This window comes from Mya arenaria, chromosome 2 (assembly GCF_026914265.1).
Source record: "Mya arenaria isolate MELC-2E11 chromosome 2, ASM2691426v1".
In the NCBI taxonomy this organism is placed as follows: Eukaryota; Metazoa; Mollusca; class Bivalvia; order Myida; family Myidae; genus Mya; species Mya arenaria.
The window spans coordinates 12,904,127-12,931,651 of NC_069123.1; the positions used below are offsets into that span (position 1 = coordinate 12,904,127).

The window sequence follows — 27,525 nt, forward strand, 5'->3', positions numbered from 1 at the left end:
TTTCCCTTTGTCAAGGGAAAGCACTGTGCTAGAATAATCCATACATATCCACGCACATACGTGTCGGAAAATTTAAATGATGAGAAACACAGGATACAAGTCTGTGGTTACCGCAATATGCTTGGATTACTGCAATAGCCGATTAATTCAATGCGGTTACACACATCCAGCCATAATGCAGATAAGGGAATATATTTAAAGACTTAAATAAGGTGATTACGCAATTAGATACAAACTTTATATGTATTAACTATTTTTGACATAAAATTGTACTGCAGAAATACTGCGAAATGACTAATTGGCTGCCATTCGGGTGGTGGGGAATACTTGTTTATTTTATCTGACAACATGGTGCTCTCTTCGTTTAATATGCTGTATATATCAATTCATGTCACCCCTGCTTATTTCAATCACTTAATTAAAATGTTCATACTTCTGTTTACCTCATTTGAATGATAAATTATATACATCACACCTATCACAACCTACTCAGCCGCGCCTTTGATGTCTTGCATTGGAATTCGTTTTGCTATGATAAACACCCATAGTTATATATATTATATATGTAGTGTGTTGTTTGTGGAGTTTGTGTTGTTGTTCCATGTTTCTGGTTTGTGTTCTATGTCATTGGCGTTGACCCTGTGCCATTAAACGGGGTTTATGCTTAAACTACTGGACTAGTTTCTGTAGTTTTCCATATACATATTGCTAATAACTTGACTACTAGGCTCGTCCCTGTAGTCTTCAATTTTTTTATTGATCATCTATTATAATCTATGTGTTGGGCTTTGGTTCATTTTTTGTCAATGGCTCGATTCCATGGCTTTTAAATACTTAAGTACCATCATTAATGTTACAAATGCACCACAGACAAAATTTGCAAGAATTGACAATTCATTTCATTTGACGCGTACCTTGTCAACTGAAATGGACTTTTCAACATGTTCATGTTTTAAGCGCAAATTCCGTCTCCAATCAAACAGGATTTTGCGTACTAGCAATTACACGAGGCGTATTGCTTTAAAATGCGCTATTATTTGTCTACAACATGACGGTTTTCTGCAAAAGGCAGACTATACGCCTTCTGAACAATACTGCTTTGAATTAGGTGATTATGCTGCAAGCTACAGCCTGGTCTAACAGCAACCGATTTATTCGACAAAACCAGGCGAGACAACGGTTACCAGCTAAAATCGTACACGCTTCCAGGGAGTTAGTTTCAAATTTTTGAGCTCGATTTTGTACCGTAAACAAGATAAAACTGCAGTCGGTCAAACACCTACCTCCATTCACGTCACGCTATTAAAGGGAGCTGTCACAAGTACGATTGTCAAAGCGTGGACGAGCTCTGTGAGGTTAAACTTATTGTGAGCGAACACCAACAACAGTTATCCAAATGAAAAAAGAAACTTAATTAAAACTTGCTGACACTATTAATTGTTTTTTGGACAAAATAAGCGAAATCAACGATGAATTTTCTCCGGCTCTGGCTCTTGCTCTGACTCTTTGACAGCTACCTGAAATACACTGGCATTTTGAACATTTCTTCTCCCTACCAAACTCAAAACAACAAATTTGTTAAATCAGTTTTATCGACGCTAAGGTGAAAATAAGCCTTTAACAGGATCTAAACTTTTAAACTCAATATAAGACGTGCTATCTCTTGACATACTGCAGGAAAGTCAGTCAAATGATTGCAAAACGTTGATGATCATACTCACCAGACGCTTTCAAAGAGGAGATCCGTCCATCTTTATCTTATAAACATAGGTCATCTATTTATAAAATAATCTAAAAATAGACGTTATCTTGGTTTCGAACGGCATACTACAGCCTGGTATGGTTGCTTACTGAATGGGGAGAGAAAGAAAACTGCATTTCGTCGCTTTATATACCGACAACTAAACCACGTGACCTAGAGATAAATATGCAAAGATGAACAACTCTTTAGTAGCTTAAAGTATGGTATTGATTTATGTAGTATAGCCAATAGGGGGATATATAATCTTTGTGAGATGAAATAGCTTTTATTTTTTGATATTTTATTTTACGATATGTATTTCTAGGTAGCATACTCATATACTTTTTGGTGTACAGTTATTCCCTACTATGAGAGCCTCTCTAATTTAGTTTAAATATGTATTTTGTTTAATAAAATACAGAAAAAAATGAACACTGTACAAAAATATATAGAATATGTCTTAATATGAAACTGAATTCTTATTCTTATTTTTAATTATTAACAAGTTGATTTGACGGCAAACACATTAAGGTGGAACGCGACTATGAGCGAATTTTCGAGTTATTGTCTGAAAATTGATATACGAACAGAAGAGCATATGCCCAGTTAGGAACTGTTTTTACTTTTTCAATATTCGGAACAGTTTTGAAACTACGAGTCTGCAAATATACCACGGACGTCAATTTTGAGACGACTGTCATATTTTTGCGTTTCAGCTACAATAACCGATATTTTCATCAATTCTTCGTTTACCGCTATGAAATTTAAACCTCAAGTGCGTCTTGTGAAAACGTTCAGGCACATATATTTTTCTTTCTCTTGTTTAACATTTTTTTTTTATTTTAAATTCGTCTATAACCTCAGAAAGAAAATGACTCATGTGGTCAATATATAACGGTGTCAAAATTAAATGTTACATCGGCGTTGATTTAAAACACACTCAAATTTTAAAGTGACAATAACGAGTTATTCTGTTTTCCTGACCTTATCACGCAATAAAAGCTTCTTGTGCGTACAAGCAACTTCATGAAACAACTTCCGGCGATGCATTCAATGCCCATGATACAGAAGCCAACATAGCTACCTTATCCCGCACTCAAGGTGTCTGTCGTGCGTACAATTGCTGTGCACGCGTGCGTGCGTGTGTGTGTGCGCGCGCGCAAGCGTGTGTGCATACATGCCTGCGTGTGAGAGCGTGCATGAGTGTGAGAGCGTGTGCGTGTGTGTGCGTGTGTGTGTGTGCGTGTGTATGGGCATGCGTATGGGTGTGTTGGTATGTATGTATGCGTGTGTGTGTGTGTGTGTACGTGTGTGCGTGCGTGTGTGTGTGTGTGTGTGTGTGTGTGTGTGCGTGTACGTGTGTGTGTGTGTGTGTGTGCGCGCTTGCGAGCACGTGCGCATACATGCATGTGTGTTAACGCGTGCTTGAGTGTGAGATGGTGTGTGGGGTGCGTTTTTATGCGTGCTTGCTTGCGTGCCTTTGTGGTACCTGCGTTTTGTTCGTGTGTTTGTATATAACCTATAACAAAATGAGCTCATAGTAACTCTATAAAGTTGCACTCTTACTCTCCCAACTCAACTCAACTCAACTCAATATCTTGATTTCCCCCATGGCTGGACATATTCATAATATATACAAACATTGATAGACATAGAACATAAATAATATTATATATATATACAATAATAGTTCAGTTTAAAATTATAGCATATTGGTGTCAAAATATTTATACAAATATTGAAGGATATAGCTTCATATCTAAGTATAAATAAAAAGCTTATATTCTACATGCAAATAAAATTAGTCTATTTGACTTCCATGATAGTAAGGTAGTATGTGATCCGCCGCTTGGTGGCAGAAATCTTGTCGAAACAATGGTTCTTATGAAGAACACCGAGTTTAATTTGAAAGAAATGAGCATAACACATGGTAATTTTACCTTATGAGATTAGAGTAGACCACAGTAAATCTTTTAGCATTCACCAATTATTTATTTTTGGGCTTTTTGTTATTAAACACGCGGTTAAAATCGTGTAGTCAGTAATTAATATTTTCCATAAATGCATAACTGAGTAAGAAGTTAAAGGATTATAAGACAAAATTGATGTTGTTATACATGTTTATTTATTGATTTTGAATAAGCGTGTCACTTTAACTATAGTTCATTTATAATCAGTGCTTTAATGATTTAATAATGTTTACTATTCGGAATTCAACAGAAGAAAACAATGTTGAATTATGAATTTAACAAAAATAAACAATAATTGTTATAAATTATTGATCAGTGGTTAAAACCAAGCTCTTATTAACATAAATAATAGTTCGATGAACGTCATGCTAAACGTTTTAATACAATACGTATTGAAAAAGAAACAGGTATAGGGGTTAGATTATTTGATACTGCGCAAAAACGAAGTCGGTAAGGTACACTTTTCTTGATATCAGGCGATTTGTAATAAAACATTGAATACATGTATTTAAAAAAATCAAAAATTAAACGAGCAGTTTTTACAAAAATTAAAGAAAGGCGCACTTTTTTCAGCGAAACACGACGCCGTTTTTCCCGCCAAAAATGACGTAAATTGACGAATTTAAAATAAAAAAACCCTTAAAACAAGAGAAAGAAAAATATATGAGCGTGAACGTTTTCACAAGACGCACTTGAGGTTGAAATTTCATAGCGGTAAACGAAGAATTGATGAAAATATCGGTTATTGTAGCTGGAACGCAAAAATATGACAGTCGTCTCAAAATTGACGTCAGTGGTACATTTTAAAGACTCGTAGTTTCAAAACTGTTCCGAATATTGAAAAAGTAAAAACAGTTCCCAACTGGGCATAAGCTGTTCTATACGTATACCAATTTTCAGATATTAACTCGAAAATTCGCGCATAGTCGCGTTCCACCTTAACAAATATCAAAATATGATATAGTGATTCACTGTAGTTGGTTAATAAGGATTCGCCCGAACGCGTACTCAACACTTTGAAGGCTATGTATACATGCGTTCGAGATATGGGTGAAATAAATAAAAGGCCTATTCGTTTCCATGTGTTATTTACCGAAGACAATATATGGTATGTCCATTTTTCTTTTCGACATATTTTTAGACCGTGCGTTATGATTTGACTAGCATGACCTTGAGCCATGATTTTATCCGGGTGAGCGAGCTTGTTGCATTTTGGTAAGAAAAGCATGGATTCTGTGCTGGCATGATTGAAAGAGACCAACCAATATTTTGGCAATCTTAGAAAAATGGTCAATTCCTTGTTAAGAATGGACCAAGCTTTGAGAGGGTCTTCACTGGCAATGAACGACAATATGATTTAGTTTCAAAAATGAAATGGAAATGAAATCAACGTTCGGAACCATTTACTAGTATGTTTGTGTTGACAAGGTAGTGAACGACGAACACAAGACGTGAGTCTGCTACTAAGTTTATTCTACAAATAAAGTCCAGTGGTTAAGCAAGGATACAAGCATTAATGTCTGTTTCATAATAGAACAACTCATTTACTCAATATTGTTATTGCCCCACAACTGATTATGATCGCTGGAACATGTATGACTTTCTGGTTAATAAATGTTCTGTTTAGTTCATTTTTCTGATTACACATATTTTTGCATGATTCACAATTTCCCACAAGACCGAAATTTGTTCAAATGTTACTTTACCATATCAATAAAACGCGGTTGGTGATTTCCTTATAACGGAAGGTCCACCAAAACGATCAGTAATTGCACAATGAAATGCAATATTTCAGCCAAAAAGGTCTCCATTGTTGCGAAGGACATAACTTAATACAGAATGTCTTCAGTAATTGCAATCACAGAAACAAATCTGCATTGAATAGAAGAAATTTAATAATGCCCCTCACTTCTGATTACTTCCTTGCCTAATATGGTGGTCTTTGTTTGAATAACTAACAATGTATTTCCAAAAGATAAAGGAAATCCTAGCAAATTATACATACAGAGTCTTTCAGATCATTCAGGATAAAACTGGTGTAAACGATAAAATAGGTCACAAAAACAACAACATACAATCGATTAGACACTGAACAACTTTCAAATAAGGCAATACTTCTATTAGTCTTGATGAAAATACACAGTAAATCGTAGTGAAATGGACGTAAAACCATTTGCAATACATCTATTTGCATAAAAAATTGAAGTAAAATGCAGTATAAAAAGATGACATCTAAGACTTGACACAATTATGTAAGAGATAAAAAACATATAATTTACGAAACAATGCTATTATATTTTACATTTCTGAAAATAGCTTCTCAAACTATTCCCAACAGAACTTAACATAGTAATACATGTACAGCTTCATCTGATGGTTAAATATATATTTATTGACACATTGTTTCACGCTATGTTAGGACTCCTAGGATTCCCTATAATAAGAGAAACATTATAGCAATGACAACGGCGTTGCCCTTAATTTGAACGCATCATGTGGTAAAGGAGAGTCCCAACCATTGATGATCATACCAGCAGCTGCGCGACCAATTTCATCACTGCTCTTCGCCGCAAACCCGTTGCCACCAACTGCAACACCGAGTTGCTCGTGTACCATGTCTATATAGGGTCTACCTGATGGTGTACACGCGGTAACACAACTGTCACTCTTCCATTTCTTGATTGGAATACCTTGTAAGGTTAACAGACACGTGTCATAATTCCAATATATGCGGAAATATATGTAAACAATAGTCCCGAATACTTAAATAATTCGAATGGTGTATATTTGTAACAATTATTTATAATAAAAAACTTCACAATCCTTTAAATTTGTGATCGATTTTGATCAAAGATAACATTACTGAAAAAAAACCGAAGCAGAAATACTTACCTTTTAGCAACGTTTTCATAAACTGTACCGTTTTCTCCCCTAGGTCTTGGTTTCCGTATTTGTACAAATCCCCTACCTCCCGAGCAGATTTTAACTCATGATTGAGGGTATCTCGGAAATGGCCAAGTTTAACGTAGTATCGATCTGCAATATGTATTTAAAGTTATGAAATTATGAAAATGTGTTTTCATATTACACTTACTGGGGTGTTGTTTGGCTCAAAACAATGGATATGCCGATTTTTAAGGGTTTGGGAATGTGCCCCGGAATATTGTTTTCAGCTAGATTGTTAGACGTACGCATAGGCGTATTTTTTCTAACGGTAATTACATGTACAAGTACACATATCTCCTTACATTTTTGCTTTCAAACCTTCATTTTATATTTTAACATTTTTTATATTTTGTTTGATCTTTGGAAAAAAGGTGTACATGACCTATAGGAAGCACGTCCCTGAATCGTGCTATTGCACCCAGTCGCCAGCAACTTACTTTCCTGTAATTGAGTGTCATAAGGATCAAAAGCTAGTTTACCTACGGACATACTAAAAAGAAACACATAAGCAAAGACTCGCAGTAAAAATAGATCACGATGAATGATGGGGTTCCCGTCTTAAAACTGCCGACAAAAACAGAGGAGATCATTGTATGGTTAGACCTTGTTTTGAATATTCATTTTTATACTCTCACGGAAACAGTTTTTTATTGTGGGACTTTTCATTTCCGGTTAGTTCAGCTTCAGTAACCTGTCAGTGTCAACAATGAGTCGTAGAAACAATATGAAAATCGACTGCTATTCGCAAGATAATTGGACTCTTTTGGGGAAATATGTCGAAACTAAACATTGAAAAATGCCGAAACAGCAGGCGGTACCCGCTATGTGTATGTATCACACACTCATATTAAGAGGATTAAACCCCCCTTTGTACCAATCAATTCAGGAAACTTCTACCATCAGGGTAACGAATTGGAGGAGTCATGTAGAACCCAGTCATTCCGTTATCGTAGCGTGGAAATTCTGGAAACCAATCTGGATGGCCGTACCCACTGTATAACACACATGGCATTTCCCTGTAATACACAAGTCTTTATTGATAGGAAGTATAGAGATGTTATATGGTTGACAAGTAAGTATCTAAGGTTTTAAATTTGGATGTACATTTTCCAAAGATATATAATTCATGGTGAATTACAAAAAGGAAACACATTAAGAGATGATAAAAAGAAAAGTAAAAATACATGGATTTGAAATAAAATAACTTGAGAAGATAAATATATGTCTACCAAACGCACATCGTTTATACAATTAGAGAAATATTTCATAAATTATACCTCAACATGGACATGGCGACCTCCTCGGTTATTTCGGCATGTGTCACGGTGAGCGTTATAAGATTTTGTTGCACCTTTAACCCAGGTAAAAGAGACCTGAAATCTGTAAAAGCTCCAGTTGCTATGAGGACCTTTCGACATTGAACTCTTTTTCCCTTTTCAGTCAACACTTCCATTACTGCGGTGCCATTAGAAGTATTTTCTCTTGAAACGCTTTTGACGATGTCATCCAAGTAATCGCAGCCATTCTTTTGTGCTAAATATATTTGGGCTTGAACCAATTTTCTCGGATTCAGATAACCAGCATGGCTCTTTTCCAGAACCCCGTTGTCCTTACTATTAAATGTCAAATATGGATATTTACTGTGAAGATCATTACTATTGAGGACATTGACCCCTGTTTTCTCTTGGTAGGTTACAGAAGTGGCTTTGCAAAAGTATTCTCCTTCTCCCGCCCATAGTGTGCCTACTTCGTGGAAAAACTGAATACCTGTAAGTCAAAAGCAGACTGTTACGTCATATGACGAAATTATTTTAGCCATTTATACATATTTAATAATAGTCAATACATTAGCACATTCTGATAACGGACATTTCTCAAAACACGAAAGAAAATACAATAGAGATGTTGTTTAGAAGTATTCGTTTCATGCCTGTTCAATTTGTTTCTAAAATATCGCCTGATTTAAACATAAAATATGAATACCAGAAATAGTTCCCGTATTACACTCTGCATTTTCTGAATCATTATTACACAGCAGCCTAGTGTGCTTATGAAAATCTACTCGGCAAAACAACGCATCAGAAAAAAGCACTTTTCTCTTGAATTTGAATGGTCTTTTAAAGACAACTATTGCCATTTCTATTTAAATATAACTTACAGGTTCAAACAAAAAGTTAGTCGATTTATCTGTATTGGGTTGTATTACTTTTCGATGCTTGCGTTAAAATGTAAATTCGGTTTCGTGTGTTTTTTAGTTTACGCAATCAACTTGTGTTCCACATACGTATTGAAGTGATGCGACCGCACAGATCATCATATGCATATTATTCCCTATGTATTCTCTAAAATGTCTCAATTACTCTAGTCACACTAAAAATGTCAAGGACTCTCATATTGGATGCAATGTATTTAATCGCTGCAAGATGCGTGCATTTCAGATACAATAAAAACTCTCTGTTAATTGTTATTGTGCTCTTTAATGGCTCCTCGTATCGTATCTTTTGACACAAATTGAATTATCGAGCTAAAGCAGAGTAAAAGTAAAAACAATTTAACGTTCATTTATAAACATGCTTATTATCTGTAAACGGCGTTTATTTTCTGTTGTGATTCGACTATTACAATGAATATGAACAAATGACAGAGAAGACCACTTCATGTTTACCTGATCGTTCTTCGATTTCCCGAAAGCGTCCCACAGATAACCGTGCTAGATGGGTCCAGATTGGATCTGGGTCCGAGGCTCGCACTACCCTACTCTCGTCGTAATGCGCGCCCCATATACCACTGCCGTTAGTAGCTCGGTTCTAAAATATGAGAGTTGACTTTATACAAGTAAAGTTCAGTTTTCACTTATATTTTACAAGTATAGCGGCTTTATAAATATAGTACTCTCGTTGACACGATATTAAACGAGAGTATGGCATTGTATATGATTTTAACAACATCAAACAAACGTATAAACAACCGTAGAGATTGTTGAGATGGTTGTTTTTTTGTGCAATTTAACGGGGTTTATGTTCAAACTTTTTGCAAATGAGTTTGATTCTGTAGTTTTTCATATAAATATTGATATTTACAGCAGTTTTGTGAGTGCCGTGTGGCAGCTGTAAAAAGTCGCCCCGCATTTACATTTAATGTTGTCATAATTTCCAGTTTTATCAAGACTCAAAACGGTAGTCTTTAGTTTACATAATCGTAGCCTTGTTGATGCACTGTGTATTTTGTGGAGTTTTTGCTCTTATTCCATGTTTCTTGTTGTGATGTTTTTTGTTTTTGTGTTCTACCTCTTTGGCGTTGACCCTATGCCGTTAAACGGGGGTTTTGTTTAAACTTTTGGCTACTGAGGTTGTTTCTATAGTTTTTCATATAAATATTGCTTTGGATCGATCCAGGTAATAGATTCTGGGTCAATGGCATCAGCTTTCTGCATTGATTTCATCAAAGTATTCTTATTGCTATATAACCGAATGCATTTTAATGCATTTAGAATACAACCTACATTTTAAGCCAATGAAGTTGCAGATAGGCAATCATTTTGTACTAGACTTAATCATTAAGAATTTCACCTTCCGCGGGTGTTAAAAAGTCCGCCTACTGCCACTCATCCGATACAAACTGACTGCGTCAGACTTTGCGTTGTCAATGCATCAGCCAATGATGTTGTATTCTAAGTCAGTTAGATGACCTTAAGTAATTTCTGACTGAATAAGAAGAGCTCGTTCGCTACGATCACACCGCCCATTCTTATTCATTAAGATTTTACCTCGTGTCGTCTAACTATTACTTTTAACAACAACACACCACAGTTAATCAATTTTTATAGTAGTTTTCTATCAATACCTTCGCGTTCAGTACACCTAACGAAACTATTTCAATGATTATATTTCAACCACTGTACCAAGGTGGTGTAGAACAGAACAGAACAGAACAGAATAGAACAGAACAAAGCTAATTCTGCTTTTCATTCCTTCCGTTGAGACCTACTTAAAACAACGTCATTTCGGTTCATGCTAAAGTGCTGACCAATAAGCTGACGATATAGAAAAAGAGAGATACTGCTGAGCAATTGCTGGCTATAAAGTTAAAGAAGGAAATTCTTACTAGTGAAAGTAGTGAGAAGAATTATTTAATGTTTCATTATGTATTATATAAAAAAGTGTGTTTAAAAATACTTATATTTTATCAAAGTTGATATTTTTATATATTATGAGAGCGTTTAGTTGCAAGCCACAAGCAAACTGGCTTACTGCCTTCAAGGTCGATCATTATACACCTTTTCAATAATACCGTGTTTGAAATTACCAGCCCTTTGATGACTACGCGAGGGGATATCCGATAACAGAGCGCTATTTATGCAAGCTGATCAATTTTCAGCAGTGGAATGCGGAAGTTTCGGAACAGATTTGATGTCTTTCAAAATATATTAATTTATTCATGTAGAAAATGTTTCTTGTAATAGTTAACCTATATAGACACGCTTTGAAGCAAATACTCGGTTTGAAATATATTTTCGCGACTTCCTTGATTGTCTAGAAATAAACATTTATCAAGCCCAGAGAGGTCAGGCAGTCAAGTAAGAAGATATCATGTGGCCAAAAAGACATGGTAACACTTTAATTTACATATTCAAATTTGTTAAGACTAACATTCTGATCAGTTTATTGACGTGTTATTGCTATTATGCATTTGTTCTTAATCAGATGCGAAATAGATAAATTTCGCTAAGTTGTTGATATAGTGAACAGATGTTTAAGACATAAAATTGTCAAATTTATTAGCATTCGGCCACGAGTTGTAATAAGGTTTGAAATATTGCCTTTTCAAGTTATAAGCCATAAAGAGTTTGTACACATTTTAAATTGAAAAAGGGTCATAATTGGAAAATTAAAGCTAGAATTATTCTCACATGTCGGACATGAAATATGTTTTCTGGATATCTTGACCTGTGTTTGAGTGTGTAATGAGTATCTCATTAGCTTGATTTTCTTCAATAAAAGACTTATAGACTAATTAAGCTAAAAGAGGAGAATAAATGTGCTATTATTAACGCAAAAGTTACTCGCGTTATTAGTCATACATATTTTATGGAACCAGTATACTTAGTTAAAATTGAAATTGTTTTTTTTTTTAAATGTAAATTAGGTTGATATTTAGCAAGAACTAAAACAAAAGGTGCATGTAAATAAGTTTATTGCACAGCACGAAGTAGAAACAAATTCATTGCAATGCATTATAATATTTAATAGTGCATTTGCATCATTGTGTATGTTATCACAAGTTAAAAATGAAAGACAATATGAATATGAATAGGGGGAAAATTATTATAATTAGTACCATAAACCAAAACGTGATACAAATACATGAATATACAATTCAAATTCATGATCACAGATTTAAAACTTCAAAACAAGAATATTAAATGAGTAAACAGGGGCACTGATATATCGTAAAATAATACATACAGAGTTCAGAGAAATAAGAACAAAACGATTTTCAATGAAACAAATACAGAACATATAAATTTAGTAAAATAATAACCACACATAGAAATTTTAGTAAAATAATAACAGTACATTAGAGTTCAGTGACCTTTTTACAGCACACCGAGATCAAACATTCTTAAACAAGAACACCAGACGTGCTCATCTTTTTTTAATCAGCTATTCATTCATAGTTCTATTTAAATAAAGTATTTGATGGAATAGCTCGATTGAACAAGTGTCCTTTCTTATATACATCTGAGAGTAGGAGTTGTATTGGTCCTAGTATACACGCATATGTCATTGTCCTCAATGTAATGCCAAAATGCATTGGACTAGTGTAATATATTCAGTGTGACGATACATTTTGCCACCTAGCTTGCAGCGCTGTGGCTCTGCGTTGCACTGGCGATAACAAAGTACAGGGTAGCTGTAAAAACAAACATGGATTAAGGTAGTGAATAAAGCAATGTATGGTAGATATAACTAATAAATCCAATGAAAAAGAAATAGTCGAGAAATTATCCGAAATGCAAAACTCACAACGATTACGGGATTTCTGATAAAATACAGAATTCATTTTATTTGTAGACGTGGTTTATTATCAGACAAATAAAAATAATAATAGCAAACTAAAAGCAAACGACTTACCAAATTCGACAAGACACAAAGCGCATATGATTGATTTTCTGTGATGTTCAGCGATAATCAAAGCAGCAATCGCCGTATCGGGAACTTTTTATCCTCCACCTACGTCATTTCCGGGAAGGGGCGAAACTCTGCTGCGCCAATTCAGCGATTATTGAAAGGGTGTATAGTCTAAACGAATGTTCTCAAAAACTCAGTTCCTGTTGGTTATATATATTGACGGACTCCAATAAATATAATAATACACCACATAGCGTTTCGTTCCTTTTTTAAGGGTGAAAGCATTTCTGTATTGAAAAGTAACACGTGTCAAACATTGCACTACTCTGTAATACTGTGCATGGTTGTGATATTCCTTTCAAAAAGCTGCACTGACTCAGAAATTACTCATCAACAAATGAACATAAACCATTCTCTATAACATGTCAAACATTCAAACCATTCGAACACTAGTCATGTCCGCTGGTTTACCACAGCGGAGTTTCTTTTTTAAAGCTGCACTCTCAAAGATCGAACGTTTTGACAACTTTTAAAAAAAAATCTTGGAACGAGCCAATCTTTGCGAAAATGCATGGAAACCAGTTATATAAGACTGCTGACAAAAAATAGATCGAAGACTTTTATATTTAAGTGCTAAAATTGATGTTTTATGCATTTTTCTTTAACCGTTAGTAACCATAAAACATTTTATTAAAACGGAAATATGAAAATCTGCGATCTAGTCTTTTGTCAGCATTTTTTTATCGTTGGTTTGCATATATTTACGCAAAAAAAGTGCTCTTTCCAAAACAAAGAAAATAAAAGTTGTAAAAACGGTATATCTGTGAGAGTGCAGATTTAAAGATACTTTTTGCTATTATTATTATCATTGTATTCCAGTTCAATCACGTCCATTACTTATAAAAATTGGCGTTACAAAATACTGATTAAAACACAAACCTTTAGTTCCGATGGACCAATCAGACAGACTGAGGTGTTGGGTGTTCGAGTTGCATATTTAGCCGCTGCAGAGCCGATCATACCCGCGCCAACAACACAAAGGTCATACATCCCAAGAAATCTTACTCCACAGTTATTCCACAAAGGAACCTTTAAATAATAAATAAAAACTCAATAGAGCGTACACTTTTAAGGTTAATTTCAGATCCGAAAACGCTGTTTAAGATTGCAAAGCTCATCAAATTCATTTGAAGGACTCTTATCTGAAAATATATTGAGACGTATTTTTATACATTTACAAATACCGGTATTGCACGCAAGTTAACTGAATTTTACGACACTTAATCTATTATTTAGGCTGGTAACGGATAAAAAGGAAGTATTTCTTTACATTTAAACCACATCCCAGATCGTTAAATAAGCATGTATGGTTTGGCTCAAAGTGATTAATATCCGATTACTTGTTGGTGAAAAGCATAATACACTTGGCCAAAAAAAACCCCGCGACAACAGCATTTGCTAAAACTATTTATCAGCTAATATTTATCAGACAGACGTGCTATATAAAGTTTTAATATAACAAGAGCCGTCGTAAGACAGCGCGCTCGACTACGCCGCTTTGACTAAGAATACAATAACGATGTAATAATACCAAGCTTGGTCTCTTTATGTCAAACCTAACTAAAATTATTCGATACAAAAGGTGACTTTGATGCTGCCCTACCACCAGCCCGCCCAAACAATGACGCAAGTCATTCAAATAACTTGATTTCCCATTATGAAAATGTCGTTAAGAATATACAAATATGCCTTTCAAAGGAAATTAAAAAAAAAAATATAAAAAAATCAAGGGCCATAATTTGTATTTAGGCTTAAAACGGAGTTATGTTTCTTGTTATAAGATGGTCGTTAATAATTTTGAATTTTATTAAGTGCATTTAATGAACGGTATAGAAGTTTTTTTTATTAAAATCCCAACTTCCCTTAACTTTTACTTGCCTAAAACTTTAACCTAAGTCAATCAGGGGCCATAACTTGTATTAAGGATATGGAGTTATGTAACCTCAATTGGCGTTGGTCCTGAACAATTGTGTGAAGTATTAAGTCAATTGAATGAAGGGTATAGAAGTTATTTTAAACATATCCCAACCTGTCCTTAAACTTTAACCTAAGTTCCATAGTCAATCAGGGGCCATACTTTGTATAAAAGATAATATGGAGTTATCTAACCTCATTATGTGATTGTCCTGAACAACTGTGTGAAGTATTAAGTCAATTGAACAAAGGATATAGAAGTTATTAATAAATATTCCACCTTGCCCTAAAACTTTAACCTAAGTTGAGGCGAGTAGTATAGCCCACCTATTCTTCGAATAGTCGAGCTAAAAATATAAACTCAATATGTACGTTAAATATAACTGACTTTGCAATAAGCCAATAACAGCTTCAATATGCAGACTTTAACATTCACAGTGTTTTCATGTCATAACAATTAAGCCAAAATGCAAGCGTCTTGCCCAGTTGTGACGTTCTGTTAACAACAAATATTTAACATTGTTATAATTTTATGATCTTCTAATAGCCGCCATTTTGCTGGTTAACGTCTAACAATATGACGAATACTAACGGTAATAAAGCTGTACGATGTTGTCATGCGTCGATGACTTTAATACAAATTTTGGTATAACTTCACTTTAAGTGCTATATTTTTGTTCTTTACACTATCAAAAAAGGTGCCGTGAATTGTAAAGTGACTTTATTACTTTGAATGATGAGTACTTGATGTTGGCTTTTGATTATAATACAATAAAAACTACGGGACAAACCCAGTGGTCGAAAATTCAACTACATGTATATTATAAAACCCTGCACAAAGCAAGGGCTCAAACGGCATTAAACTTGAGACACAAACCAACCATTGTTAAACCATCATTTAAAGCTGCACTCTCACAGATTGATTGTTTTGACAACTTTTTATTTTATTTGTCTTTTGTCTGAGCCAATTTTTGTCTAAATGTCTGGGAATTAGTGATAAAAGACTGCTGACGAAATAAACCGATCACAGTTATCATATTTTCGTTCGAATATGGATGTTTTATGACTAACGCTTTTAGAAAAATGAGTTTTCGGCTTTTTTTCCCAACAATTGCGATCATTTCTGTTGTGAGTTATCTTTTATGACTAAATGTAAGGCATTAATCAGCTGTTTCTGAGATAAAATGAATAAAAGAGCCAGGACTGTCAATCTGTAAGAGTGCAGCTTTAATGTTGTTTTGTTGACTTTAATCTTCAACACATATGTGATTTACAGCAATATGCGATACTTATATTTCTAATAAAACATTTTGAAATTTGATTCAAAATAACTGAGTTGGATTCCAGTAGTATATTTTATTTTTTTAGCCTATGTGGCAGAACTTTTTTTGTCGAGTGTATAACTCAAACAACAAAAACTAATTTGTATACGAAGCAATTAAAATCAACCACGTGTTGCGAAGCGTTTCAAAACCGATAAAAGATGAAATATATGAAATTTGATGGTGACAAAGCTATTGACTAGAGAGCAAGTGAGTGAAAACGATAGATATTGGACAAATACTAAATAAACAGTGCGTTAAATATACCCTTTTAATATATTCGTTAAAATGGGTTTATTTCAAGAATTTGAATAAAAAACTACTTAAATGATTTTCATTGAAACTATTTTAATACAATATTTAAGGAATTTATAAACGAATCAAACTAATCATACGATGTTGCATATTAAAGCTGCACTCTCACAGATTGAACGTTTTGACAACTTTTTTATTTTTTGTCTTGGAACTAGCCATTTTCTGCGAATATCCATGGAAACCAGTTATTTTAGACTGCTGACAAAAAATAGACCACAGGTTTTTATCTTTCAGTTAAAAAGGATGTTTTATGCACTTTTTTTCAAACGGTTAGTAACGGTTTAAAGCCATAAAACATTAATTTTCGAACGGAAACATGAACATTTGCGATCTGATCTTTTGTTAGCAATCTTTTATCATTGGTTTGCAGATATTTTCGCAAAAAATTGCTCTTTCCGTGACAAAAAATAAAAAAAGTTGTAAAAATGGTATATCTGTGAGAGTGCAGCTTTAAGTAACGTCGATTTTTATTTCACCTTGTGAACATGTTAACGTGTTCAGAGTTTCTACTATTGGGTTTGTATGTATAAACTGTTTGGTAGGCTAAATTTTTAAGTGTTTTCTTTTTGCGCCATATACGGTAGGTAAATAGTTATTTGAATATTAACATTCAGTACAATAGTAGTACCCCCAAAGGGTGGCATATAGTTATCGCAGTTCGTTCATTCGTCCGTTCGTAAGTCCGTCCGTGTGCCCGTCCGTCCAATTCAAAGTATATATCATGTGTTTCCGGCACGGAAAGAAAATCCGACCTAAGGGCACGCGCGTAAGTCGGCAACGATGCTTGCTGAGTTTCCGGCAACGCAGCCTCCCTGAGGGTCGGATTTTGCGATCCGGACTGGAAAATTATTATTGATATTTTTTCTTGCGTATCTAAAATTATCAATCTGTGGAAAAATTAACGTAGGAAACGCAACATGGAAGAACAGAATAAAACTCCACAAGCAGCACAGTGCATACATACTATATATAAAAAACAAGGTATGTTTATCAAGGATTGTTAGATACCGCCTTGAAGGCCACTATCAGGTCCTTGATTTACTATATGAACTTCATAGCAATATCTCGTGTGTCAGCCATAACATTGTTATTATAATCGGGATTCAACTATTCAACTGTCGATTTAACTCTGTTATTTAAATAGGTATTCAATCAAGCTTAATATTAATGTTTAGCAGGAGAAGGGTTGGTTATATGTGTCACGCATAAGATGTATGCTTCATTTATCAAAGGTAAAGGTCAAAATATGATATCATGTTGCAGACTACATTATATTATATTAATAATTTGTTTCTCGGCCATAGCATTTTAAATGAATATTAATGAACACATTTGTCAAGCTCCATGGGGGGCGGCGGGGTGGCGGGTTGTTTCGCTCATGAAGTGTGTGCTCTCATCCCAAACGATCTCATGAGGAGGTAAATGTTGCACGAACAATTGAACATTACTTCTGAACTCAGCCAAACACGCCCTCTAAACGCCAGCTCCACCACTTTACGGTGGTGCAAAGAAAAAGAGCTGTCGACACTTCCGTGGTGGAGCTGTGCCCTATGTTTACATGAACAAACGTGAGTATGATTTATATTTAATTTGATAATTTCATTTAACGGACATATTTCGAAAATTGGAGAATGTGGTAGCGTGTAAGAATGTTCTTGCGGAGTGTGTAAGCACCGAAATGTACTTGCTATGCAATCAGATATCAAAATATGCGATTCTTAACAGTCCGATTCGGGAGAAAAGCTCCTGGCACCACAGTTTGCACAATATTGAAACGAAATAGTAACCAGCCTACAGTAGAAGTGTTTTTACACGGTACCACATTCTCCAATTTTCGAAATATGTCCGTTAAATGAAATTATCAAATAAAATATAAATCATACTCACGTTTGTTCATGTAAACATTGGGTACAGCTCCACCACGGAATTGTCGACAGCTCTTTTTCTTTGCACCATCGTAAAGTGGTGGAGCTGGCGTTTAGAGGCCGTGCCATAACGTTTTACATTTAATGGGAATTTTAAACATCCTTCATACACTTGTACAGCATCATTTGGTTGCGTTTGTTAAAATAAAAAAAGATTTTAATAATACTTTTTATTCAACATGTATAGTATAATTACATTAATGCTCATCCGTCCGACAAGGCCCAGTCAGCGGCTTTCTTCGAGTTTCTATGACATCTCTTATTCGTCGATTATTCCAATTCCGTATAAGCTATTGCCACTTTAAATTAAGATAACATTAAGAATCGCAAGATAACAAAGTTATTTTAAAAAGTTTTATTTAGATACGGTATTTTCAATGTCATTTCTTCACAGTTTATAACTTGCGATTTCTCGGAAACTATTTTTTTTAAATATTTGATCAATCGACACCCAGGGTTAGCGGAACATCACAAATAAATATGTAAATGACACATAGTCCGCTATATAGAGACAAATGGACGTTCATTTGGTGTCATGACGTCATTGTTCAGTTCATTGCTGCACTGGTTTAACAAGCGTGACGTCATTTGACCAATGATAAAGACGTTTCGAATATCAGTCGTTCCTTTGCACTCTTGATTTATTTTTCGTGCATTCATTCAGTATGAACGCGCGATGAATACGTTTTGATTCCAAAGTATGCGCCGGATATAACTTGCGAGCTATTGGTGGTTAAAATGATACAAAGAAGTATATCCATGTCTGCATTATTAATAAATCAATTCAAACCTAATGGACCATGAATATGAATTATTGACAGATGAACTTCTTAAGTAGGGTCAGAAGTTTCCTTTGGATTCATATCATAAAAAACAACAACATTTTGTTAAAATCTGACAGTTATGTAAGGATTACAATAGAAACAAAGGCAGAAAACATTGCTTTATTGTCTCGCTTGCTCTTGTAGCTTACTTTTGGAACAACTGTCTATTTGTAGAAAAAAGGAAATCAATTTTATACTCTTTAAATTCTCCAAAAAAGTCACTTCTAGGGTGATCATTTTTCTGTTATTGACTTTTAGGTTAAGTAATTATTCTTTATTTTGAAGAACTACATTTTTTAAATTTGATTTTCATGTTTAGATGTACATGAACGTATTTTAACATTAATTTGTCCTGATTTTATCAATTTCTTCTAAGATTGTTAACTTGTTCCCTGATGCTTATCTTCCAGTAATAAAGAAGAATGTTTGTGAATAGGTATTTCGGATATGCTTTCAAGTTCGGACAAATTATAAGTGATCACTTAATTTTAGATAATTAATAATTATCTGTAGAATAATACGAGAAGAACAAGTTATATCGGGTTTACGGACATATTTTCTCGATTTAAAATGATGACAAATCAATCTCGTTCATTGACATTTTTAAAATGTTCCTGATAGAAACGTGGAACTAGTGGCCAATCTTTGGACGTTGATTACTACGCCTGTCGAGGCAAAAGTGCCAACATATTTCCAACACAATTCTAAATAGTTTGTAACCCCGAAGACAAACTGGAAGCAAAAGTATACACAAAGCATGTGCAGTAAATTATCCTGCGCGCGGTATGAACATATATCATCGGATATACGAAATTTAAGTGTACGTTGTTGAAGATTTCAATTTGCAGAGAAAATATCAAAGAAATATGTTCAATGTTGTGATCTCATTTTTGCAACATAAGAAAAACAAGAGCCGTCGTAAGACAGCGCGCTCGACTTCGCCGCTTTGACTTAGAAGTGAATACAATAACAATGTAATATTACCAAGTTTGGTCTATTTATGTCAAACCTAACTAAGATTATTCAATACATAAGGTGACTTTGATGCTGCCCTCCCACCACCCGAAAAATGACGCAAGTCCCATTATGAAAATGTGGTAAAGAATATACAAATATGACTTTCAAAAGAAATTAAAATAAAATTAAAAAAAATAAAATAATAATAATAAAAATTCAATGGCCAAATAGTATAGCCCTCCTTGTTTGCCCTTGGTAAAAAAAATGGTTAAGAATGTAAAAATGTGCCTGTCAAAAGAAATTTAAAAAAAATATATATTAAAGGGACATAATTTATATTTAGGGTTAAAATGGAGTTATGTTTCTTGTTGTAAGATGGTCGTAAATAATTTGGAATTTATTTAGTGCATTGAATGAAAGGTATAGAAGTTTTTTTTATTAAAATCCCAACTTGCCCTTAACTTTTAAAACTTTAACCTAAGTCAATCAGGGGCCATAACTTGTATTAAGGATATGGAGTTATGTAACCTCATTGGGTGATAGTCCTGAACAACTGTGTGAAGTATTAAGTCAATTGAATCAAGGTTATAGAAGTTATTAATAAATATCCCAACCTGCCCTAAAACTTTAACCTAAGTCCAATAGTCAATCAAGGGCCATAATTTGTATAAAAGATAATATGGAGTTATCTAACCTCGTTATGTGATGGCTCTGAACAACTATGTGAAGTATTAAGTCAATTGAATGAATGGTATTGGATTTTTAAGTGAAAATCCCAACCTACCCTAAAACTTTAACCTAAGTCAATCAGGGGCCATAACTTGTATTAAGGATAATATGGAGTTATGTAACCTCATTGTGTGATGGTCCTGAACAACTGTGTGAAGTATTAATTCAATTGAACAAAGGGTATAGAAGTTATTTATAAATATCCCAACCTGCCCTAAAACTTAAACCTGAGTTTCATAGTCAATCAGGGGCCATAATCTGTGTAAAGAATAATATGGAGTTATTTAACCTCATCATGTGATGGCCCTGAACAACTGTGTGGAGTATTTACTCAATTGAATGAAAGGTATTGGAGTTTTAAGTGAACATCCCAACTTGCCCTAAAACTTTAACCTGCCCTAAAACTTTAACCTAAGACAATCAGGGGCAATAACTTGTATTAGGAAAATATGGAGTTATCTAACCTTATTGTGTGATGGTCCTGAACAAATGTGTAAAGTTTTAAGTCAATTGAACAAAGGGTAAAGAAGTTATTTATAAATATCCAAACCTGCCCTAAAACTTTAACCTGAGTTTCATAGTCAATCAGGGGCCATAATCTGTGTAAAGAATAATATGGAGTTTCTAACCTCATCATGTGATGGCCCTGAACAACTGTGTGAAGTATTAACTCAATTGAATGAAAGGTATTTGATTTATAAGTGAAAATCCCAACTTGCCCAAAAACTTTAACCGGACGCCGACGCCGACGCCAACGCTGGGGCTAGTAGTATAGCCCACATATTCTTCGAATAGTCGAGAACATGACAGAAAAGATGTTTTGTGCACTAAATACTTTTATTTGATTTTTCAGTAATAATATTCTTTGTAGAATCAGTAAACGTTTTTAGTATTTCGCATATTGCTTTCTATTTGCAGCTATAGTTTAAGAATGAGTGGCTCTATCTAAGAGCGTCGACCCCAGTGAGAGCATCAGTTTAGCATTCATTTTGATAAAACCTTTTATTCAATATACGTATCATAAATTTATTCCATATAATATTTTGACTTCAGATATCTTTAAAACACCTTTAGCAAAACAATAATTTAAATTTTGAATTTTATTAAGGTACTTTTGAAGTCCCTTTGCAATTGTACAGCATAATACTAGCCCTCACTCGGAAACGGCATTTTAGATAACTTATAAAACGACGCCCATGGTTCGTGGGATATCACAAAATTGCGCCATTTGACCAATGGTGAACGACATTTCGAATATCAGTAGTCCCTTTTCATTTATGTTCAATACTTTACATCTGATAAAAGACAACTACAATACAAACAAAGAGGGTGAAATGTTAAAATAAGGATTGGTTTTTATTTTTCGTGCGTTTATGCAGTATGAATACTGCGACAGGAGGACAGCAAAAGAAAAGAGGAACAATTTGCTTCCTCCAAAAGAATCACTGATATTTCTAACAGACGCTTCCTTCTGGGATTAATAGACTTTTTTCTAACCATTTCAAACAACGACGCCTACATTGCGTGCTTCTGATCTGCTGAAGTTGTCATCTCATTTAGCAACTGTCTTTTTCGAATTGAACTGGAGACATGTTTCGTCTGGTTGTTTATGGATATTATGACACTGCACGATTATAAAGAATATGTCTCGATCAGTTTTGTAATGAGAAGAGAATGATAAGAGTAAAATGTTTTACTCTTGTGGAATACATTGACCTATACGTTTTCATGATTACTTTTAATAATATAATCAACAAAATAAAAGTTCAAACAGGCTAGCTAGCAATGATAGGTTGGCTTTGAAATGAAACAAATAGTGTATTGGGTCACTTCTTTATGGTTAAGGGAAATTAGTGAAGTGAATAAATTTGATTATAGATATATCACTTATTCAAAAAATACTTTTTCGTCAAAGGTCATAAATATAAATATTTTTTTTTTACTATGAAGGTGAACTGATCGATTTTGGTTCAGTTGTAGAAAACTTGAGTTAAAATCGGCGAAATTGGTAAACTTCTAGCATGTAGAATAGCCCATTTTATATAAGCCTTTTAAACTTTAAATACAAAATGTGTGATTTTAAATACGGTAAATACACCATTTTCAGGTTGTTCCTTCTGAAGAGGCTCACCGAATGGTTTACAGGTCGAGTACATAGCACGAGGGCTTTAACGCATTTTAAGTGGGTAACGAACGTAAAAATGTATATTTACGCTTTTGTTGCTGACAAAAACTTTATAGAGCAGTACTTTGGGTAGAACTGTATGCAGATAAGGCTTAATGTAGTTTAAAAAAAAAAACTTGAAAAGAACAAGCACTTGTGTGACGTCGTTTGCGAATAGTATCAAAAAGTTTTGGTTTGGCATCTTGGATGTTGTCTTTCAGTCATTAGAATCTTGTGACTTTCAAAATTCTTGGAACTTTTATGCATGCATATAAACTAACGTAGGTTATTGCAATATTCTTAATTTTTACACTCTGAAATAATGTTTTGTATAAATTTAAACTAACCTTTTGAACAAATCTTGTTCAACCTTGAAATTGAAATGGCTGAGTAGTGGCGATTTTAATCAAATACTTAATGTAACTAATGTCATTTACTCGTATTTATTCGTCCTGAAATATACAATTTAATGACAATTTGTTTGTCATGGTTGATTTTCATCTTAAGCTGAATATTCAAATTGTATCAACAGTTGGAATGTGTCATCCATATATCAGGTAAATACTGAACATTAATATGAACTATGTAAAGCAAAACGCATGTGGCGAACGGAACGAGAAATAGTTGAAAAGACACGCTTTCTGCACTTAACGCCAGTTTTTGCTTGTTCACAAACCAATAATTATAGTTTTCTTTATTTGTACAGGTTCCATCAATTACCGATGGTCAAACAAATCACATAACATGTATAAACTTATAAGAAAAGGCAAATTCGTTATGATATATTTTTCTCGACCATTACGTTACTACACATCTATGTATTTTTCAAAATAACTATAATTATTTATGCCATAAATCGTCGTTTCCATCCTTTGTCGTGACGCAATGGTTGAAACGTCGACTGCATTTATTCTCTACACAGTATGCCACTAATTTGAAAAGGGTTGCCAATTATTTAAATATGTTTGGAGTTGAAAACGTATGGAGCAAACACGAACTTTTGATGAATAGTGAATAAGACACTAATAATTCTGAAGGACATTTGTGGCAAGTTATCTAAAAGTTCCTCAGGCGATGCAAGAGGTATGGATCGGAAGCTAAATATAGTAATATGACCGTTGTACTATACGTGTTACCTTGACATTGAACCGAGCTGTTAAAACATGGTTCCGAAACTTTCCGAATATATTGAAACACTTAAGTGGCTACAGGTAAACGAGTATAAAAAGAAACAAACTATTTACAGTTGTCGTATGCAGTACAGACCATCAAAATTTGTTTCTGTAACTTTAACTCCAACATGGCTGAACACAATTGGAAAACCGTCCGTTATAGTTTGTACCCCAGCATATCGGTTGTACTTCTGCAGGAGATTGATCTGATAGGTACCTGGACTTAGTTTACTTCATTAAAAAACTAATGTTAATACGTGAATTAGTATGCAAGTCGGTGCAAAAGTGCCTCCAGAATTCACGAAAAATTCCATCGTATCCCAGTAGACTGGATGGCAGAAACAGCATGTACAGCATGTTTAAAACTTCTTCAATAAACTATCCAGCCCACTGGCTGTGATAAATAATTATCATTCAACCTACATCTTTAGCCAATGAAATTGAAGGCAATTATTACGTTTTAAGCTTAATCATTCAGAATTTCAACAGTTGCGGGCGTTTAAAAGTCCATCTAATGCCAATCATCTGATACACACACACCCTGTGTCAGATTTTGCGTTGACAACATAATAGCCAAAGTTGTTGCATTCTTAGTCTGTTAGAAGACCTGATGTAACATATTAATTATTAAGAAAGGCTTATTTCGATAAAACTTATTTATATGAGCGTTGTAAGAATATTTATATGCACAACAAACACCATGTAAATTACTTGTGAATAATGTAATATGAGACGACACAGTTGACAGTATCCATCAACGTAGAAAATAACAAGTTGGAAACAAATGACCGAGCAGGGCAGATGGCGAGTTTGATGTGGACATTTTATGTCGGTTCTCATACTTATTCGTTACGAGAGCAAGGCTTGATACATTATCAACCTTGCGACAGTGAACAGTTACGACAACAGTCGTTACAGACAACACTTTTAACAATCGTATCTTGCCGCCGTAAAACCTACTGTATTCGGTGGAATAAAGGTTCGTTATATGTCTGTAACGATTATAAATAATACGATAACCAGCAAATATGTATTAAAGATGACTTTTTACATAGGGAGTCCTTCCATTTATTTTATAGTCCTTTTATGGAAATTTGCCATGATGGCTATGCAAAATAAATAAAAAAGTTTATTAAAAAAACAATCATTGATTTTCTTTCAAGCGACGTACTAACCTTCAAGAAATTTATTCTGTGAATGACATCCGACGGATTTCAGACTACTCCTTCATGCAGGAAATTGATAACAACTTCTTTCGTTCATCTTTTATTCGAGCATTTATGTCTCCTGACATAAAACATAAACATTGATATATCGCGCAGGCATTGACATTGTACAAAGACTGAGTTTTATAAAGAAAAATAAATAGCATGTTCTTAACATAGGTTTGATTGCCGATGCATGGATTTCCTAATGAGATGATAACAATCCCAGGGTATACGATCTAAATGTTATTTTACACCGTAAGTTAATTATACGTAAGACACAATATAAAAAAGTTATAAATGTTACATTTCCTATTGTGGCATATAACTGCCTTAAGATAACCTGTTAACGTTCGCGAATTGTTTCGTGTTAACCACTTAATTTTTCTAATATTCGCGAAATTGTTTTGAAAAGATAAATATCATAAGACTAAAAACTGGCATGAAGGTGCACAGAACTGCCACCTGTTACCTTTTTTAGCTGTACAACATTAACAGTTTAACTAGTTATGGTAAGTGAATTCCTTTTAATAAGTAACTTACACACTGGTTAACTAAATAAGATTCGTGTTACCAGTTATCTATAAATGCATTCTAGATTCAGGCGCTTACAGGTTATTTAGTTATGATTTGCGAATTCCACTTAGTAAGTAACATTCTAACTGGTTAACTATATAAGATTCGTGCTACCACCTTCTAAGTAAAATTCGCAAATCATAAGAAGATTGTATAAAGTTGTATAAATATAATGTATTAATATATTACTGGTAACTCGAATCTTATCTAGCTTACCAGTTATTATGTTACTTATTAAGTAAAATTACCAAACCATAGATAAAAGCTAGATAAATATCGCGAAATTTAAGTGGTTAACACGAAACAATTCGCGAACGCTATCAGGTTATCTTACGGCAGTAATATGCCACCATAATTTCCTGCTACTATTTTGATAATGTGTGGAGTTAACCAATTGAGGTGAAGAAATAGTGTTTTCATCTTGTATTCATATAACAACATGCAAGTTAACAGACTCAATTCATCCATTACTTCCCTTTGCTCTACAGTAAAAACTGCCATCATGCATGTCACGTGATTCTGTCGAAAACCACGTGACGTCATTCAAAAACCTTTACTGGTCTTTTATTTGAAATGGGTTCTTTTCATTTATAACTGTAAAAACAAAGTTTTTTTTAATGGAACTTGAACAAAATATCGCATAATTACGTGTTGAAAAGTCCAAAAATAGTCGTAAATGGTGGCAGAGATTATCTCTGCTAGTAATGGGAGATCACTGCGTAGGAGATTGGTAAGTCTAGGCATTGTGTACCTTGTATCTATCTCCATTAACGTCATTTGAAAACCATACAGTTAATGACAAATTCATTCTAGTTTCAAGTTTATATTCAAATGATTTATGAAAAAGCTTATCCACATTCAAGATGATTAATGTTAAGCTTGTAGGATTCTCTGAATATAACGATAAAACGTTAGAAACGGAAATCGTCTTTCACCCTTTCAAGGAGAGCTGGTTTATTAATTGACGGCGTTAGTGGGAGGAATTGTTTATAACATACAAAGATACAATGTAAAATACGACTGAGAATTCCGACTTATATTCAATTGAAACTACATGACCAAACCTAGTTTCGCGAGGAAATAGTAATGCTGTTACTGCAATTACCCTTGAATACCCATCCTCAATAAAGTTCAATATTGTGTACTACAACATGTCATTTCTTTGACCTTTACGAATCCCCAAGCAGTGTGTGTGTGATGATACTTCAGACATATCTAATCGTACGAGCATTAAAGCTTCAAGTGACATTCGTCTAATACGATGATGCTATGCTTCTTGCCTGTATATATTGACACTGTTTTTTGCCATTTCGTATTTTCGAAATAAGACAATACGAAGATACGAGAGTGGCAGTTAAAAACAAACACGACCATTGGGGAGGGGGCATTGGCCAAAATACGCCATATGGCGAGGGCAAAGTTAGTACGTGTGGCAGGGGCAGAAAGAGGAAATAACAATCCGGGGTATTTTTGCTACGCCACATGGCATATTTTCGAATTTTCTCGGCAGAAATCAGTCACCATACGGTTTACCATATTGCAATAATCCTACTCTCATTTCAGTTTATAAGTAA

General features: G+C 34.2%; 1 protein-coding gene across 5 annotated transcripts in view; it reads right to left on the minus strand.

Moving 5' to 3' along the window:
* Nucleotides 1-4,772: 4,772 nt before the first annotated feature.
* The window catches only part of LOC128223933 (N-methyl-L-tryptophan oxidase-like), a 167,352-nt gene continuing 144,599 nt past the window's right edge, over nt 4,773-27,525 (minus strand). For all 5 annotated transcript variants that reach the window (XM_052933436.1, XM_052933463.1, XM_052933444.1 and 2 more), the window contains 6 exons: nt 13,728-13,877; nt 9,323-9,464; nt 7,935-8,424; nt 7,555-7,673; nt 6,604-6,747; nt 4,773-6,401 (listed from right to left, as the gene is read on the minus strand). In XM_052933436.1, the coding sequence (XP_052789396.1) occupies nt 6,163-6,401; nt 6,604-6,747; nt 7,555-7,673; nt 7,935-8,424; nt 9,323-9,464; nt 13,728-13,838 (1,245 nt within the window). In that variant the 5' untranslated portion in view covers nt 13,839-13,877 and the 3' untranslated portion in view covers nt 4,773-6,162. The remainder of the gene's footprint in view (nt 6,402-6,603; nt 6,748-7,554; nt 7,674-7,934; nt 8,425-9,322; nt 9,465-13,727; nt 13,878-27,525) is intronic.